Source organism: Zootermopsis nevadensis, unplaced genomic scaffold (assembly GCF_977971745.1).
Source record: "Zootermopsis nevadensis isolate Lab colony 2312 unplaced genomic scaffold, Znev_1.0 Znev_ptg000011l, whole genome shotgun sequence".
Classification (NCBI taxonomy): domain Eukaryota; kingdom Metazoa; phylum Arthropoda; class Insecta; order Blattodea; family Termopsidae; genus Zootermopsis; species Zootermopsis nevadensis.
This window is the reverse complement of record NW_028259143.1, coordinates 876,692-897,485: the sequence shown is the minus strand read 5'-3', so window position 1 is coordinate 897,485 and position 20,794 is coordinate 876,692. Positions and strand designations below refer to the sequence as shown.

The window sequence follows — 20,794 nt, the reverse complement described above, 5'->3', positions numbered from 1 at the left end:
TAATTACATAACTTCTGTAGTAACAACGTTACGTCAAATTTATGTTGGGCACGGCTGGTCTACGCCACAACGGAGGATACTATTAAAGTGGATTAGGGAAAAGGGTTTTTGAGAGTTACAACTGGATTCAAGCGACTCAGGATATGGTCCAGTATCATTATCGCTGTGCTCAGGCTCTTGGTTCGTAACAAACACGCAGTAACCTCGTTGGTTAACGCCAGCGGCTAGCGCATGCGCAATGCAGATCAAAGGAAGATATAATTACGTTTTCACGGTTCGTATGGACTTTTAGCATGGCGTATGGTAAATGTTTATGTGGTGTTACGGCAGTGTAGCTCGAAAACGTACGAAAATCCATGAAGTATTCCTGATAAGAGGAGTTATTACCGCAGTACAAGGCGCCATGAGAAAACTTTGTTGGTGTAATTGATAATAATTCTAATTATGAAGAAATTCTGCAAGATTTAAGAATAAGTCTAGATATTATTATATAAAAGAACAATAAAACCTAACCACTGCCTTAAAGACATCGGTCTCCGACGTTTTCACCTACTTATGTATTACTTTGTATTGAGGAGATTCATAATTTTTGTTCTTAACTGTACAATTAGGGAAATCAAAATATGGAGCATGAAATAGGTGGGACATGCGTCATGAACGTATACAACATTTTTATTTGAATACCTGAAAATAACAACTTGGTAGTCGTAGACGCTGGTGGGAGGATAATACTAAAACTGATGTTAAGTAATAAGAGTATGAATGTTTGGAGTGGATTAATGTGGCTCAGGATAGGATACATGGACGAGCTGTTTTCAACACGGAAATGATCCTTCGGGTACTAAAAAGGGCAGGACAGTCCCTGACTATCTGAGCGACTGTCAGTTTCTCAAACAATCTGTTCAATAGAATTCGTCATCTCTTCTGACTGATGTACCTGGCATTGTGTACGTGCTCAGTTGATATTCTCCTACGCCTCTAATCCGAGGACGCGTCGTGCAGTGACAAAGGGCCGTATTTTAATAATACCCTAATATTTCTGTGGCGAAGGGCTACCGAATGAATCTGGACTAAATTTCGTAAAGGCAAGAAGTGACGTGCAATTACTCGTTTCATTGCTTCAGTGCTGTCATCTGGGGAGGGAGGCGGAGGATCAGCGAACACGTCGCAGTCGGAAGCATTCTTCGACACGTGCGGCTCTAACTTTTGCATGACGACGAACCCCGGAAACGAGAACCTGGAACGACCCCCGGACTCCGAGATCTACGAAATCAGCAGCATCTACTTGTGCTGCGTGGTCGTCGCGACTGGAATGGTGGCGCTGTTCGTCGACCCACTATCCAGGTCAGTCCGAGTCGCCCCCCCCCCCCCCCCACACACCGCCAATTTAATTTAAAATTTGAAAAATGCCGTCTTCCGGGCTGTCACGCCGTGCAGTCTGGTAGAAACTGACCGACGTTTCAGAGGCGTCTGCTGCCTCCACGAAACAATTTCTACCAGACTTCACGGCGCAACATCCCAGAAGACAGCCATCTTCAAACTCCAAGCCGTCAGACCCTGAAAACTAACCTAATTTAAATTATGAGTGTGTGTTAAATTCATGTAATTAATTCCTCTAAATTTCCATATATGAATTTTTAATTGTAATTTCCTTAACGCCACTGTCAATAAAACAGACCATATATTATCGAATGACAAAATGACAGTAAAGAATAAATTGGAAGGGATGTGGAAGGAAGCGGCCGTGGCCTAACTTAAGGTACTATCCTAGCATTTGTCTGGAATAACTAAGACCACCGCATACAGTCCTAGTTCTTTGTATGAACAGGAGAATGGAGAAAACTACATAGTGAGGAGCATTGTAATTATATTCATCAGATCTTATTAAGGCGATGAAATGAAGGAATGGCGGGAACGTAGTGCAACAGTACGCAAGAGAAATTCAGACAAACTTTTAGTCGGAAAAAAAAACTTAACTCTTTAACCCACAAACACGAATTTACAATTCGCGGCTCATCTAGAATGTGAATGACCTAACAAATATAAAAATACCATATCGGACGTTTTGAAGGCAAATTACAAAAACGTGGATCATCATCATCGTTATCATCATCATCCACGAAGTCGTGAGAACCGTACTGTGTGACTGTTACATAAGACTGTCATAAAAGTGAAGGACTTAACTATTTTTCGTCATAATTACAGAGTGTCACAAAGCTGAACTCCTCTAAGAAAATGTCCCAAGTCTGGCCTTTTAGCCTCCGTATCTCAGAAATTCATCAGTAGAATTACACACGTAGATCCCGCGAACAGTAATTATAGTACTTGTAAACAAATGACATCCAAAACAATATAAGAAATGCGCGCAGAGCGGAACAGTTCCGGTGCGTTCGGCAGAATCTTGTCCTTGGTGAGCGTTCGGTATGATTCACGCTGTCACCGACGACAGAAAACACACGAGGGTCTTCATGTTAAGTGACAGCTGTTGTTGGGCCAGAATTGGAACGTGTCGACAACTTTCAACAAAAATCTCCATAATCTCAAATTTCGTGAAAATCCGTCAACTTGGTCTATAAGTACAATAATTTTGCGATACTTTAACAAACGCTTAGATTTTTTTATGCATTTGACCTTGAGAAAATCACGAATTACTCAGTATGTTAATTTTTCTTCGCCTGGAACACTTCAAAAAAAAAATCTTGAAAAAACTTCCCTTGAGGTATTCTCTAAAGCGCGAAGATCCTGTTAACCAAACGACACAAAAAAATATCTTACTGAAGCGTGTATCCGCGTTAAAACCACTTGATCGTTGTCATGGAGACGTGTTTTCTTTGTCGTACGGACTGAATGTTTAAATATTATGAGCTTCAGAGGCTGAAACACGTGTTACAAATCTAACACCTGCTGAATAAACGTAATGTTTACTTTTGAAAAATGTGTTGTGTGCTGCATCGGCTTATGTCGTATCTCTTTTCAGATATGGCGAAAAACAAAGGCGATCGGACAGCAGCGAACTCACTGGAATACAATTGCTGTCAGCTACAGCGTACCAACTGAAGAAGCCAAACCAACAGCTGCTCATTCCAATAACCGTGTGGATTGGCATGGAACAAGCTTTCATTGGGGCTGACTTCACTCAGGTAAGGGTCGTCCAGGCTCGTAAAACATGCCCGACGTTTCGGAGGTCAACTTCCATGAGATTATGCTGATCAATGTCCCAGAAGGATCTCATTTTCGAAAACAGTAGATTAACAAACGAGCTTCAAATACGGTTCCTGTGTTTTCGTAAATTAAATTAACATCATTCATCTTGTCAGCACCTTTTCTTAACGACGTATTTAAAGAGAAACTTAAAACAGCTATAATAAAGCACTAACTTATTTCAGACTACTCTGGACTGATTTTGTATCCGGCAGATATTTGCTCTGTCCGTTTCATTATAATTAATCATGGAGCAAAGACCTTCATAAGCTAATAGTGGTTCAGCAAGGCAAGAAATTCAACGCGTATTATGGGACTCGAAGGCTTATTACTGTGTTCACAAGATCCTATAATTTGATCTTATCCAAAGGTAGAATCCTGTTTCTTTAAGATCTAATTTATACTTCCATCTATGCCTAGGTCTCTCAAGTGGATATTTATATTTTACCTGTCTACTTTTCTGGATATTCAAAATTCTCATCTCTTGCTTAATTTAATCCTAATATCCCGGGATTTACATGGGTGACTGAGTAAAACAACTCCTCAGTGAAGATTCAGAATGGCCGGTCTCCGGGCTACGAAGTGAACTCCGGGTGTCCCGAATATGAAGAAAGAGTTCCAGCCTCCTGGTCGCCAACTTCATTTAAAACAAACCTCTCCTTTGCTGGCGACCAGATGCTTGGGAGATTTGAAAGTACGACGTAGACTTACTCTCTTCCCTGCCCTAATTAAACTCTTTATGTAATTCTAAAGCATAGAAAGAAGCAGTTTGTGTCAAATCCGGTAACCTTGGTGACCGAATGACTTTATTTTCTTTTTTGTGATCCAGTGGGAAACTTCCACATTTATTAGGAAACATGACAGCACGCTTCTCGTTAAGAATTTTTCACTATTAGTAGGTCTTTGTTCAGACTAGGTCTCGCATGGTCGATTTTTATGTCATATTTTTACTTGCGTAAACATTTACAATTTTTAAAACTCCGTCAACAAACAGTTTCAGGACAGAGTTATAAATTTTAGAGTTCAAAAGTGGTCATTAGTTCAGTATTTCGTTATGTAAACGCAAAATGGGACAAATAACTGGTGTATTCGTAGATCTGATTGACGAATTATCGATTCAAACCGGATCGTTTTAACATTTGCATTCCAGGTTCGTTCAGTTTACGAAGGACAAAACATTTCTGAAGAATAATTTGTCATTGATATCATCTGAAGAAATAATCTGATGCAACTCCCTTGAAACATTTTCCTTCTAAGTAGATTTGTTTGCTGCATTCAGGAATATAAAGCAAAGTGTCACGCATATAACAACTTTCGGAAAAATATCACACAATCGTTCGCGATTATCGATTTTTTCTAATGAAATATACGCCTACATAACATTCATTTCTTCACACGTTCGTAGATAACATTAAGATTAACAAATATGATCTGAACTTTATAATATTAAAATTTACCTTACAAGTAAGAATATACAGTCTCCATCTCTAGCACTAACTGAAAATGGAGGCATTATTTTCCTCCGAAACGTTGGTACTACTTACAGCATTATTAACCAGAAGACGAACACCGACAATACTACTATTATTTATTTTGATATATCTATGATGCATGCCCAATCAGTGCAAGTGATTGATACAAGAACAATAAACGTCCCATGATGTAAATCACGTGAAGAGAACTGGATTTTATTCTGAGCACTGCAGGTGACAGGAGCTTGTAGTAAGCGACACCTGGCACTACCAGGGTTAAGCGAGGAAGAGGATTAAACATTATTTTACTCGATGAATGAGGAATGTGACGCGTTAGTCCTAGTCACGAATGAATATGACGTCATGCAACAAGCGTGGCGACCTCGACAGGGAAGGACCGAGCATCACACAGGGTCTCCTTCAAGGTCACATATTTGGAACCCTTTTGGGACCTATCGTATAATTCTGTGGTGTTAATAGTGGAGCTGGGCAACGTCGATCCAGAGAATTGCAGTCTTTGGTCCTCCAGGGCTTAAACAAACCGATGGTCGCTTACAATGCGCAGGGAATATTACAATCGCTTAGAGCGCCTGCCCGTCCGTCCGGACGTCCGAAACAAATCGATGCCGGATGAATGAATTCTCGTGAAATTTCATATTCACACGAGTTTTATTAAATTTGCAGACATGTTTCATGTTTGATTGAACTCGAATGACTATAACCGTTTTTTGGGTGGGGAATCCTCCTGCCATTCAAAAATCTGATTGGTCAAATATCGGTGAGATCGCATACATTTTATAACTCGTTTATTTTATGCAGTAAAATTGTATGAATTTTTCTGTAAGTGTTGAAATCATTACATGCGCTTCGTAGTAAAAATGTGAACACAAAATATTTGTGCACTTCAAAGAACAATTTTAAGAAAACGAGGGTTATTCTGCTGTGGGAAATTCCCGGACTACCGAGACAAATAAACAGTAAACAAAGAACAATAAAGAACATTATGGGAGGTGGAGGGGGTCTGCAACTACATCAATTGTTCTTTCATAATCACCCACGTTTCACAGGAGCTTACTGCCTCCATTTCTACTCGACAACATCCGAGAAGACGGTAGTCTTCACATTATCGGATTATCAATTCAGTTTTAGTATGAGACCTAGGTCGTACACCACAATAGTGAAGTAAATATGTTAAAACGGAACTTAAAGGGGGAGTGGCTCCACATTATCCCAGTTGTGTTGTGCGTCGTTCAGTGGCGGATCTTTCTGAATACAGAAATAAACCTTAGCGTTCCACAAAAGGCCTGGAATCTGTGTACCAACAGATTGTCTACTGAAGGAGAACTCGTGACATACGTAAAGCAGGAACTAAGGGTAATGAGACACACTAAAATATACCATGACCAGTGCAAAACCTTAATTGACCCCGGAGGGAATTAATTACACGTATGCAGAGTCAGAAGAAACGAGAAATTTACGGATCTACCGCAGATTTTAAAACAAAAGAAACTTGAAGAAACTGCATAAGTTCTTTCAGCAAACTTGCTAATAAAAAACCACTGGCGTTGGAAACTTGAAATATTCAGCACAGACCCTAAAACACAGTAAAAAACTCCGAAAGGACGCACACTCATAAATGTATTAGGACGGTTGTAAACAATTCTTTCGTGGAATACTTTTTCCTTCAACCTTCAAGACGTGTAAGTGACGACATAAGGCCCGATAAGGTGGGTGAGTCAGCTTAAAAGTTAAGTAATTGTGCACGTCGACTTTCTTCTTATATCGCTAGACATTCAGAACGCACGCATCAGTAAAAATGTAAATTGATTTAAACGTCTCAAACTATGGAAAATTTGAACATTTCAAAAATATTTTTATATCGGAATCAAATCACAGAAATGTGAAAATATTTTGAAAATTTAAAAAGATTTTAACATTTCGGAGTCTCAAATCGCTTACCATTGAATAATTTCAAAAAAAAGAGAACTCTTTATTGCGTATAACAAGACAGCGGTAGGCCCAAATTCGTTTTTATTTAGGTTTGGCTGACAACAGGATGTGATTCAAATCCTTCGAAATGTTCTCTTCTGTTACCGCAGGCATTAAACTTATGTGGGACTGGCGTGGCTCTAACTTGATGTTAACCCTACTCAGATGACGTGTTTCACAATTAAAATTCACTTCATGATACATCTAATTAATAATTCAGGTCACTGCGTAGAACATTTGAATAACAGACAGGGCTCACAATTTAGCATAGATATAATGCTTCATGAAAATTTAAGAGTCCATAAAATCACCCAATCCACTACAAACACGGAACGATTTATTCGAAATATTTTTTTTACTATTGAAGTCCTTAATAAACTATAATTTTGAAAAATCAAAACAAAAATTATACAACTTAAATTTTATAATTTCTGAGCCTGGAAACTTCGTAATATTTTACATTAAATAATGTCCTATATGAACTGTTTAAGATGAAAAACAATTCACCTTCCGAAAGTTTGCATTTCATTTTCATTTGTAACTTAGACGATAGACAAATTCCAAAAAAAAAGAAAAAAAGAAAGTTTTTACAGAATTGTTTTTATTAATGTATACAAGATGTTTGGTTCGTATTAAGAACCCAGTCGAAGTCGTCATTCGGATGTTTTATAAACACAGCATCAGACTGTCAACACAGCTGTACCAGTTATGCTAACGAAAGTGCACGAGATTCAATTCATGAACGTCCGAGTCGTTAAACGTGTCTTGTATGTTCAAGATCGTGTGATTCAGCCAATGACGTAGATGGACCACCTATCCTGTTATTGTAGGCCTGCTGCTGTAAAGGGACCACCCGAGCAACCACAGTCTCGCGTGCCAATGCAATTTAAGACTAGCGGAAAAAACATTAGCTGGTTAGTGACCTTCAGGAATTACCTTGTTTGCTGACCACTCAGCATACGAAGACGTTTCGCCATTAATGACACATGTGAAGTGTTCCTGTACAAACTTCTGTCTGCGGTTATTTTAAAAACATTTACCTCTCTATTGCCGGAAGGTCTTTTTTTTCTCTTAATAGAATCGATTTGTATTACTTTGTCAGGACGGAACAGAAGACTCAGGGATTCTTCTCACGATTTCAGCGAAGTTCGTAGACCGGGCCGGTTGATTTTAGGTTCTTGAACTATGCTGTTTCCGTACCGACACGACCATTGGCTGTTTAATTATTCGTGGTTTTACTTCAGTCACACGAGGAGCATTAATATGCTATCCAAGACAGGGACCGGTAGCTGGTTCTTGCAAGCAAAAATAATGAACCTTCCAATTGCAGAAAAGTTACTAATATAAATTTTAAGCTAAATTCTTGTGTTCTGCAGGAGCCGCCCTGACGTTGTCTGACGTTCGTCCCGCAAGAATACAAATGCAGTCTTCCGTTCTTTTCATTGCAGGCGTACGTATCATGCGCCCTGGGTATACACAACGTAGGTTACGTCATGATTTGCTTCGGAGTGGTGAATGCCATCTGCTCGGTTGTGTTCGGTTCCGTCATGAAATTCATCGGCCGGGTACCGCTGATGGTCCTCGGCGTCGTGGTTCACGCATGCCTGGTGGTCGTCTTGCTCTTCTGGAGGCCCCATCCAAGTTCGCCTCTCGTATTCTTCGCCATTTCTGGCCTGTGGGGTGTAGGAGATGCCGTGTGGCAGACGCAAGTGAACGGTAAGTAAAATTCTGTGACAGCAGAATTAAAAATGTTCGCCAACAACTACCTCTAATAGCAAACTCCGCCATTGGACACGATCGTAAGCCAGGTGGTAAATATCAATTTTGTAATTCTGAACATTTTTTTATAGTTAGATGTTAATGTTGTGTTTAAAAACGGGGCCATGCAAATAGTGACCCATGAATTGTAACTTTATCAATGAATAATTATTTTAAAAAAGGCATGTGCCTCGTCTTGAGGAAGTGTTCACTTACCTTGAAGCGAATGGCAGGTGTGTGTGGTACTGATTACAGAACGATCAACAAATTACGTTGAACTTCAACTTATACGCCACGTTCTTTCAAACAAAAGAATATTCAAAACAAGCGAACACAACAAAACAATTTACTCAAGAATTACTGATACAAATTTTCAATAGACTGTAGTCAAATCCATTTAGATTTTGTTGTTGTTGTAAAATTGACGTCGTTACTAAATAATCAGCGTCGTGGATTTCGATTCGAGTTTTATCGCGTCTATAAAGTTATCCCTGGTACTTCACCAAACACTAATCCATGAAGACGTATAGGAGAGTAGAGGTTTAGCTCCACTTATTCCTAACCTCTGCAATAGATAGAGGTGTGTGGTAACCTCCCCCCCCCCCCACCAGAAAAAGAGACCCTGTTACCCATTGGATAACTGATAACCCACACACGTATTAAGTATGAAATGCGAACTGTGCTAAGCTGCTGCTTTCAAACATGCAGGAAGTTTAATTAATGTCAGGCAGACGAAAAACACCCCGTTCTAAGCACCACACGGCGTAGAACTTTCTCCTCACACGTCATACGAAAGTTTGTCACTCGCTCCATCATTCACTGTTGCTATTGCCTACGGGGGAAAGCGCCAGACCTTCGCCCGGGTTATTCTCGAAACAAATTGCGCTGAATTAATGGAACTGTTTATGTTCCTTGATCGATGTTCTAGTATTTACAGCAATGCAGCGGCGTGGTGATTGGTTCATAAAATAAACGGTTTCTAATGGGGGGGGTGGGGTGGAGGGGTACAGACGTGGACATAGATCGCATTTGCACTATACAATCGATTACGATTATCTAATAATCAGACCAGAGATCTTTTAACCCCTGTTATACAAAGCCCAGATTGCAGAAGGTTGTTTTTTTTGCATTCTGGTAACTAAATATCCATGCAAGTCGTGACACGTGTGTCATCACTACCCCCAAAAACAGTGGTAACCAACTGGATCAAAATTAGAAACGGTTCATATTATGTATATCTATCATCACAATCAGTGTTACAAACATGACACTGTAAATAAAGTAAAATTTCCTTTACTTCTTGAGTTTCCACACATACTTCCTCAAAAGCGATTGCTAAGTAGTGCGAGCTAAGGACTGAACATCGAAGTTTGCTTCTGTGTGAAAGAATTTATGTCTAACGTAGTAAGTAATTTAAATTAAAATAATTCTGCAATAAATATCATACGTTTAATCACATTCAAATCTAACCCCACGTTCACCTTAACCCAGTAACACTTGTTTCTTTACATATCCTACGTCCAACCCCCCACCAAAGTAGCAACATCTACGTGACCTAAGGTCGCGTAAAAGTTGTCTCGGTCAACGATTTCACGCATTGAAACCGGCCACGTATAGGCTACACTGCACATCACACTTGCTAACGAAGATTTAGAGGAGCTCTTTTAATTATTCATTCTCAAAGACGAAAAATACAGTATTTTATTTTTGCCACGAACAAGACGTACGGACTTACGACTTGTCTGAATAAACAAGGTTAGCTTCTGGGATGCAAACGTCTGGCATCTTTCAGCCCTGAACTGGTCTAATGTTGAAACATCCTTGTCACACATCTGACGAGATAAACATAAATTTACGCCACCGACACGTCATATTTCATAAATAATTAGTAGAAAATTACCCTGCCGTGTAGTCTGGTAGAAATTTACCGACGTTTCGGAGATATATACTACTTCCATCATCAGGACGAGGAAGAAGGTTGAAAAGCAAGGTCAATCAATTGGGAAGTGCTGATGGCGTCATTTCGCATGTTTCAGGGATCTACGGGACGCTGTTCCGCAGAAACAAGGAGGCTGCGTTCAGTAACTACCGACTGTGGGAGTCGGCAGGTTTCGTCATTGCTTACGCATACAGCACGCATTTGTGCGCACGCATGAAGCTGTACGTGATGCTGGCAGTCCTGGTGGTCGGGTTCGCGGGCTACATCGTCGTCGAGGTCCTGCACAAGAGAAAGGCTGTGCGCAGGAAGCAGTTGGCTGAGGACCCTAAGGCAGCGGCCGCCGCCGCCGCTGAGCTAGCCAGACAGAACAAGACCGAGGAAACAGACGACGAGAAGGATGACATTGACGATGACATCATCATCACCCATCTTTAATGACGCTCGCAGTCCCACAACCGTGATTTGTTTTTTAAATTCAGAAGTAACGGAAATGATTTGAACAGCGAGATCTTGAGCGAGTGCTGGACCGTTACAAACACTTCTTGTCATTCTGAACGAGGGTAGAGTTCCTACATTACGTCTTACCGCTTTGCAGTGTGTAGAAGATGGTGGAATTCGGATCACCGAGTGTTCGAACAGAGATCTTGTGGTTGCCGTTGAGAAGATTTGAAAAGGCATCAGCACACGACGTGCAAACGCGGAAGTTTGTCTGTCTGTCTGTCCGTCCGTCCGTCTGTCTGGCCTTCAGGTGAACCGGTTTCGCTGGCCGAGCTGAAGACATAGGCCTATCGTTGTTTGGATGGTTGCCGTTCAACCAGGAGAAACACGTTCCGAGTCCAATGGCCTCCTCAAGAAGCAGACATACATATATCGAACAAAATATCACACTCCCAAGTGGAGAGAGAGAGAACAAAACACAATGAGCAGGTCAGGTTAAAGTCATCCCTGCATATCAGGTAGTGAAATGCGATGTACCAAATATACTCCACTGTAAATCGGGCCGCCTGACTCTGGCACACAGATTACTCACAGTAACAGTAGCAGTAGCAGTTTGCTGCTGTTTACGGCGTGGAGCTTGTGTGCGAGATTCATCTTTCCCACTTTTTTCTTAATTTCTTATTTTTTTTGGGGCAAGACACTGGAATTGTTAGAATGCCTCCCAGCCCCAACCAAAGCTCAAATTTAGCAAAAACATTCCCTCAGACGTGGAAGTATACCCACAGATTTTTTTTCCTCTGTAACTTCGCTTTTCACTTTAGTATGGATCGAGGCCTTGCCAAATTCTGTTGTTTTTCTATCCCGGGTTGCACGCCTGGACTAGTCAGATAACAGTATATATTTTTTTATATATGAACTTGTTACGCGACGCTAAGAACTTCTACAGATGCTCAGCATCGTAATAAAGTCGATGTAGTGAGATTATCCTAATTTCTCCGGACTGGTAAATGGTAAGGGTCAATTGTAACATTTGAGATTGTGAAATGTTTTAATAATAGATTTTTTTTATATATATAAACCGATTAATATTTCAAAAGTTCCTTGCAACTTTCTATGATTTAACTGTAATTGATTCAAGGTCACTATCATTCTCTGGCTAAGACAAGCTCCAAGGTCACGTGTTTTGAACTAGAAGTATCTTCCCTTATCTGCTGACTAAATATAGTACAAAGAATATTTAATGACTGATTCCTCTTGTTATTAAGTGATCACTTCTCATGCCAGAAGTTCATTCACAAACTTACTGAGATTTAATGGATAAGTAAGAAGATAATTACGAAAGAAAATTAGAAAAACTTTAATTTATTTATTATCCTGACCATCTACTACGTACAGTTCTTACGTATGGTAGGAGATTGAGCTGACTGGAAGTGGGTTCAAATCCCGGTGACTAGTTATGGGATACTTTGTTACAGGCTCGGCTTCACACCTGCCATGCCGAAGACACGTGGCATAAAGTTGATTTTTAATTTATAAAACTTCATGAAAATAATATTGCCTTAATTACTCGTTACTTCTGAACGACCAAATTGTGAAACTTGTGCCATTAGTTAATACGGGACCCAGTTTTATGCGAAAACGCAAGAATATTAATTGTTATTTCACGTGTAATATTTAATTACTTTCGGGAAAAAAATCCGATCTTATTAGAATTTAAAGTTCATTTTCGTAAATTAGATTGTCTGGCCCAATCACAGTTTTCAAATGTGATTTATGTTCTAAATCGAAAATAAATAGACTAAACGTCCTGGTATTCACCAGTTGATAAGATAATTCTCTCCCCCACAAATAATTTCTTTGTCTTTTAAAGCCCATGCACTAAGCAAGCGGCCTAATTCTTAAGCGCCCTCTGTGATCCTACATCAGCGCACGTGAATGAGCAACATGGATGGTGGAATGCCTGAAGAAACTCGCGAGTTATATATGAAACGTTGTGTCATTTTAAGGAGGCGATGTTTGAATGTGAACGAACAGGATGTCTGCCTCACAAATGGGCAGGGAGACAGAGGAGCCCTCAGAATAAACTATTATAATATTTCCCTTACATGTGTGATCAGCCCTGACCTTTTATTACAAGCAACCAAAAAAGGCGTCCTTAAAATTACAAAGTCATGGCACTGGTGATCTGGTGATTTTAAGGTTTAGATGTTCGTTGCAGATGTGTATAAACATATAATTATTATATAAGGTGATTGATAGAACATTATACCCACATTCTGAAATCATTATTTATACGTTAACTAGTGAAGTACATGAATGTTATTTGTGATTACTAAGAAAATCAGCGCTGCTGGCGTCAAACAAATACTTGATTTTACACTGCTAGAGTTCCTAGTTTTCTGTTCAGACATGCTGATTATTAAGGACGCTAGATTAGAAGAGATCTTCTGACATGGATTGTTTCGGTAAATTTAATTTGCCGAATTTTAGTAGAAATGGATTGTATTATTTACTCATAATAATAGACCGTATAGAATACAGCATACTTATAAACATAAGACCCAGTGCATTCACATGCTTAGGGAAACACTTGTCTGGAATCAAGCTTAAGCAGTTGATATGATTGTAGTTGATGTGTGTGCGTGTGTGATGGGCGGACAGGGGCACTAGAAAATTACTTAACAGCAAGATTAAATATCACAGCTCCAAGTCCTGACAGTTTTAATTCAGCTTAAAAATATTATAAATTGTTCGGGACACTGCAATGAAATTATATTCGATTTATAAAATACGCAAATACAAGAATCCTCTTTTTAATCTCGTATCTATGCACATCTACTGAAGAACCTTCCGAAATCAAATGGTGATTACATTAAGTAAATAATTGTCCAAGACGATAAGAGCTCTTATGAATGTTCTGGTTAAGTTTCAGCCGTATTCATTCAATAAAAATAAGAATTTTTTAAATGTTAAAAATCACGGTTCTAGTGCACGAAAATTATTTTTCTATTACGAAAGTCCACAAGAGACAAATACACTTAAGCGAAACACATGGATTCCTGATGAAATTTCTTCCACGCTATTGGTTCGTTCCTAAAATAACTAATTCACAACGATGACCGAGATAAAATACCAGAGATGCAATTAGCATCACAGGCCAAAAAAGGGCCTCAATTTTAAATACCAAAAGTTCAATTTCATGACGGATTGAAAGGCGTGTAACAAAAGCTTTCTACATTATAAACACCAGAGGTAAACCGTAAAATGATTTGTGTCTAGCTTTAACGTTCAGGGCTTCCATATTGAAAATATGGCCGACGAAGAACCACAAACCTTGCACTGGAATAGTGTTCTAGTGTCCTGATGCTCACTAGATTCTGTAATGTTCATTATTAATACTTCCGTTGTCCCACTTACGCACACAAGACTTCATAGTCGGAAGAGACGGAAAATTTAATTAACTCTTAAATGAAACACCAAACAAAAAACCAAAATAAATGCTTGTTTCAGACAACAAAGGATGAAGTGTTTTTATTACAAAAAATAAGCACCCGCCTTTCCTGTCCCTGCCTTCTACTGTCACCTGTTTGCGTACCTGGGAATTGTCTGCCAAGTTCACACCCAGAAAAGTCGAAGCATGACAAACACGTAATGCAGGTACAAAGTTGGAGCGAGTATTTTTTTGGTTCTGTTAATTTCGTTGATATAAAACTCACTAGACGAGACTCCCTTTACTACCCTCAATTCACTTTTCTAGACGTTAATAGTTACTCAGAAACGCAGGGCCTTTTAAGGAATTCGAAAATTTGTTACAGAAGGTCATTCGTCTCTGGCCGGGGTCATGAGGTCGGTAAACTTAATTCACGACCTTACATACTGCTCTCCTCAGATAGACTTTGGAATTACCCCCCCCCCCACACACACACACACATCCAAGCGTAGATTTTTAAAGTTAAAGGCTTGGATGATGGAGATTGGATTTATCTAGCTCGGGTACAGACCGATGGCGGGCTATTACGAACACGGTAATGAACACTCGGGTATTTTGAACGACGAGAAATGTCTTTAATAGCTGAGCCACTACAACCTTCTCAAGAAGGGATCTGTCCCTTGAAATTAGTTATCCTACAATATGTATGCAAAATTCTTCAGGCATTTCTAATTTCAACGCTTTGTACTGGATACTGCGTTTCTAATAAAAGTCTTTAGAAATTACACGGTCGGTTGTGCATGTACTTTGGGTGGGTAAAACGACAAACGCATACATAAATTTGGTGGGGAAACCCCTTGCACGGCTGCTACCTGGAAGGCAGACAAGGCGTTGATGGATACTTACTGACGACATGATTTCAGCAACCAAAGGGAGGCTTTGTTTCAGCGGCGTTGAAGCTTCGAGACATAAGAGCAATTATGAAACAACCGAAAATGAATGTGTTTCGAGCAGTTTCGCAATGCCTCTTCTGGAATGAAAATATACAAGCCACGTCCCCGTCAGGAGATTTGGTCTTCGTATATTTGAATCAAAAGGAGTTTTGAAGACACAAAATTACATGGTAATAATGAAGTTACAGTTTATGAGAGAATGCTAAATTGCTATAGAATCAAGGAATATGTGAGAATGTACAAATTTAGGTTTAAATGAGAAAATAGATTCAGTAAGACAAAAGTGGGAATAGGGAAGGGTAGGTTTCTAGTTATAAGAATAAATTCTGCCTTTATAGAGATAGTAATAATAAGTTATGGTCTACAAAAACTCTCTTCTGTACAGAGGAATTATTAAAGTGAATAAATTAATATATTTGCAGCTGTATTCCTCATGGCACTTGGGATCCCTCTTACTCCATCTGCAAGCTAACTGACGCTTTCTGGTTACAGCGAACGAAACACGACAAATCCATGATTTCATTGTGTAAGAAGTAAAACAGTTGAAGTTCCAATAGAGACATACACAATTTACATGAAAGTTCGCTAATAAGGGAACACAAAATATTTTAGAGGAACGTACGAATGAGGCAAGATGTAGTTTCCGCTCAGACGGAAGGAGAAATTTTGTGTCAAAAAAGGAAACCATTTAAAACGTACTAAAAAATAAAGCCCAGCTGATAAGATGACAAGTGACTGGAACAGAGATAAGATGGAAGATAAAAGAAGAATGTGGAAAAGCTTGACGTAACAGAAAGCGAATCCACTGGAAGGCGCCTGGCGAAGATGCGATGCCCCATCCTGGCGCCACCAAAACAGACGGTTTAAATGGAATTAGGTTGTGAGGGGGGGGGGTGGCAATGGCTCAGAATCGTATCCTATGGCGGGCGGTGGACTACAGAAACATTACGTAAAGGAATACAAAAGGTTGGAGAAACCCAAACAACTAATGCACAAAGAATGAAATTCCAATAACTCCTGTCATAACGACGGTGGGAACAATACTCAAACGCTTGACAGAATTATATCGAATGTGGACTAAACAGCTGGCAAAGAACGTCACAAGCCTAATTAACACTTGTAAGTAAGTGTCCAACAATGGCGAGATAAGTTACATACTTAAACTACTTGTTCACGATAATGGCAACATTTTACAAACTGGCAAAACATCTTTTGACGTAATTTAATTAAACAGTACAAAGTAAAACAATTAATAGGCTATCATAATAATGCTGACGTAAGGAAACCACAATCTGACGCGGTCAACCCAAGCGATACGAAGATCCACTACCAGGCATTTAACGAAGGCCGAGAGTCGTCTTTACTTAATGAGTTGCCAATGTTGGCGGTTTGTGGTCTCGTTGCCAAAATCACGCAATTTTTCTGTCAACACTTCACCATTCACCTTCCAGGCTGTGCTAAATCTTAATCGCAGGATCCTTAGCTGGTGGCTGTTTATGTCTATATTACAACTCACTAAGCTCCGCTGTTACTAACACTCCGAGACGCGTATCTTATTTTCCACACAGCTGATCATTACCAGAGCTTTTCTGATTCATAATTAGTTTCCGAGAAAGGGAATTTTTTTTTTATTTCGGTGAAGCAAATTATTTTCACCTTCCCAAGGCCTTGAACAACTGAAGTTTCCTGCAACTGCCGGCAACGGCGTTTAAAAACACGTGAGGGCACAGATATGACGTCATGACACGGGAATATACGGATTTCTTCGTGTGCATCACAGAAGCACGTCGCCAACACAAAACTTGTAATTAGTGCAGTAAGAATTTTCGAGCCGCTCGCCGACTTTTAAACTCAGATTTGAGGTTCTCAAGGCGATGAAGATTTTGATGTTGGTCTTTCGGGTTACTCATAAGGGCAAATAATAAGACGCCTTCAGTTTGAGATATTGGAAATCGCCCTGATGATGAAGGCAGCGTGGTCTACCAGACTACATACACTACAACCCAGAACACGGCAAATCGTAGCAACCCTTTTCTGTTCTTTAATACTTAGGAGATTTTCAGTCAATAATACGTCGACAGCATTAACTCCTCTTCAAAATAGATGTATAATTTTTAAATTGTTAATAAGCCCGTCCCTTTAAATGTTTAAAATCATAATTTCGTTACTTGTCTTTTGTGCCAGATGTCTGTTTTCCCTTAACAAACTACGCCATTTAAAAGTTAGTTCATTTTCGCGATTACTTAATTTCAAACACCATTTCCTTTTAGGCAGACAGAGCTGTCATTACGAGACGTAACAAAAGAAATAAATTACACTAAGTGGTATTTCGTGGTTTACTGTGCAGTAGAAGATACGAGAATAAATATTTTATAGTTAAGATGAAGTATAATTTCTTTACTGTAATAATGCTTGCGTATTGCGTCACAAAGATTACAATACGAAAATGTGACGTATTTCTTGATTAACCTGCAGAATCGAAGCTCGTCTAAGTAATATTTAAGAATACAGACCGTACCGCGAAGAAAACACATCTCTTCACCATTACAAAGATCAACCGGTTATGGAAATAATCGCTGTTTATTATGAGAATCATACGAAACACAAAAAATGCAAAGTACGAGTTATTGTCTCTTGAAGAAAGTGGAACAAATATAAGTTAAAACTGCATTTTAAATGGATATTGAAGAGACAGAGACACGTCAAGGAGGATGAGTTTGTAGAAACACGAAAGATGATAATTTCACACATTTTAATAAGAACGTTTAAAAGAAAAGACCATTTGGCAGAACAAGGCGCAGTGGGAGGATAATATTAAAAAAAAATCTTAAAGAAATGGGCGTTCATGGTTGTAGACTGAATTTACCTGCCTCAGGGCAGGGACCAGTGGCAGGCTCTTGTGATCACGGTAATAATTTTTTTGGTTCCATAAAAGACGGGAATTTCTTTGACAGTTTCTCAAAAAGGACTCTGTTCGTGTCGAATTCGGTCCGTGGGCCACTGATTCCACACCGTGCTGGTGGTACTGAAGCGAGACAACCAGAAATCTCATCGTGAAATGAGACAGCCCGAGGCGGAGATACGAGTGAAGAAGCTCCTTGGAGCCAACTTGGCGAATGGTACGCACGTATTCTTACGTCCTGAGGTCAAGCACACTCGTTCAGACATCGCGGCTAAGACGGCAAGGTCACGCGAATATGTACCCTCCCGCCAGATGAAAGTGGATGCTGCCTCATCACCGCAGTCCTGGGACCACAAAGACGGAACATCGCTAACTAGGACGTTTGTTGTTCACGTCTACCATTCTGTGTTGTCGGAAAACTCAAAAGAAAGTAACACTTGCTAGAACCAGACGGTGATGGAAGAATATACTAATCTTTAAAAAAATTGGTTTAAGACTGAATCTAGTTTTTTTTGGGGGGGGCCCATAAATGATAACTAACTATCTAAGTAACTAGATGGCTTACCGAACCCGAAGGTTCATCACCGAATTAACCAAAGCCCTCCACCTGGACCAACAAAATCCAGTTTCCTTCAAATCTTATCTCCCGTAGATCCCGCCTAAGATTATCCTCCCATCTACGTCTAGGTCTCCCCAGCGGTCTCTTCCTCTCAGGCTTCCCAACCAATATCCAGTGCACACCTCTTGCCCCATCCATGCGCGCTACATGCCCAGCCCATCTCATTCTTCTCGACTTAATCACCCTGACAATACTGGGGGAGGAGTACAGATTTTTCCCATAAATGATAGGGAATTTATTGACCAGCTGAGCGACAGAAGTTTCTCAAAATGTCTCTGTTCCGCGGGGTTAGTTCATTAAACTACGCTTTTCAGCAACTCAAACTTTTTAGATGATGATGTTTAATAATGAATTATAAATAATATGTAAGGAAGCAACCGTGGCCTAATTTAAGGCACTGGACGACTGACGAAAAACACAAAAAACCTTTCAGGAAAGCCGGTTTCCAGGCCGAGATTCTAACCTCCCTAATACGAAGCAGGAATGCTAATCACACCTGAAAGAACGACGGTGGACATCTACACTGAAGATGAAGGCAGAAAATTACTCCGAAACGTTCTTAACCATCTACATGACCACGAGGAAACCGCATTAAAAATTTTCACTGCCGCCAGAACCTCGAATCTTCTGGGATTTTGCCTTCAGTCGGTGGCTGCTTCAGAGTCTTCGAGTGTTTTTGGAACGCCCGCGGTTATGAGTCAAGGTTCCGTTGTTAATTTGATGAGTGTGTACAAACCGTGTAATAAGAAAGATAAGTACGAAGAAACACTGAAGATGACGAGACTCTAACAAGGAGTAGGTAGGAAAAAGAGAGGAGAATATGACAAATATTCCAAGCGGAAAGCATCAACTGGATGAACTGCAAAGGTGAGGCACGGGGGAGGAAATTGAAAGCTCTCATTTGAATCTGCAAACACCAAACAGCACCCGACTACAGCGCTAGGCTTTTCTTTTTTATTATTTTCTAAGCAACAAGAAAGTTGGGCACTGTTCCTGAGTTTACAATTGGCTTATTTAATTACTGAAGTTAATTAAATAAATTACAGATTGAGACTTTGAGGTTGCACGAAGATCTCTTTGCAACCTTGAAGAAAGTAACACAAAATCTCTCTCGAGGTAAAACATCTGCGAAGCAAGGTCAAACTCCGTGGAACAGAATCCCTAATAATCTGATATTGTTGCTACCTAATCATGAAATTATTCGTGTTTTACAGAACGGGGAAGTTCATTATCGTCTTCACAAATGCCCCCCCCCCCCACTGGACTCTATCCTGAGTTAGCAAAATGCAGTCCACAGTAAGATACATTTTAATATTATCCCCGCATCTACACGCATGTTTCCCAGCCGGTCTGTTCTCTTCACGATTTCGAACTAAAATACTAAACTCCACGTGCTACATGTACAGCCCATCGCATTCCCCGTTATTTTAAAGTGTTGCCAATTGCCCAAAAAATCAAAAATAATTTCAAGTCTTATATTATCTGAATAACACATCATCTGATGAGAGGTTCTCTAATGAACAGTGAATTTGAAAGGATGTGGAAGGAAACGGCTGTGTCCAAATTTAAGTTGAAGTTACACCACGAAAAACATCCCTTCAAGACTCTAAATTCTTCAGCTCCATCCATGTCACTTTTAACGCAGATCTTGAAGAAGGAAGAGAGAGAGAGAGAGAGAGAGAGAGAGAGAGAGAGAGAGCGAGACGAATTTGCCCGTGACAGTGGAGTTTCGACGAGATTGCGTCATGACCCGAGTGCCACGAAGTCCAGCTCACGGTGGCCTTGGTTCGGCGTAGGCAGCCCTTCTGTTCTGTCCTGGTTACTCCGGTAACACTTCACTTCTCAGTGCGACTATTACATCGCTGAAATTCTGCCCCGGGCTGCAAACTGTCCGATCATGCTTGGTTTCTGCCGTACATTGACTGCTGGCTGTTCCGGAGACAATGCATGCAGTGACGGACTGGCTCCTTTTCGGAATATAAATAAGGTGTACCACGTTACACCGACCGTGGCTAAAAATTTCCCAGCAAAAGCACGACAGAGTCGATATTAAACTTTAAATGTAATTCCCCCTAGAACGACAAATCAAACCG

General features: G+C 40.0%; 1 protein-coding gene across 7 annotated transcripts in view; it reads left to right on the top strand.

Annotated features, from left to right (window-relative positions):
* LOC110840027 (UNC93-like protein) overlaps positions 1 to 14,315 on the top strand; it is a 77,570-nt gene extending 63,255 nt beyond the window's left edge. For all 7 annotated transcript variants that reach the window (XM_087347006.1, XM_087347010.1, XM_087347008.1 and 4 more), the window contains 4 exons: positions 1,125 to 1,344; positions 2,978 to 3,140; positions 8,111 to 8,378; positions 10,457 to 14,315. In XM_087347006.1, coding sequence (XP_087203132.1) covers positions 1,125 to 1,344; positions 2,978 to 3,140; positions 8,111 to 8,378; positions 10,457 to 10,794 — 989 coding nt within the window. In that variant the 3' untranslated portion in view covers positions 10,795 to 14,315. The remainder of the gene's footprint in view (positions 1 to 1,124; positions 1,345 to 2,977; positions 3,141 to 8,110; positions 8,379 to 10,456) is intronic.
* Positions 14,316 to 20,794: the final 6,479 nt, after the last annotated feature.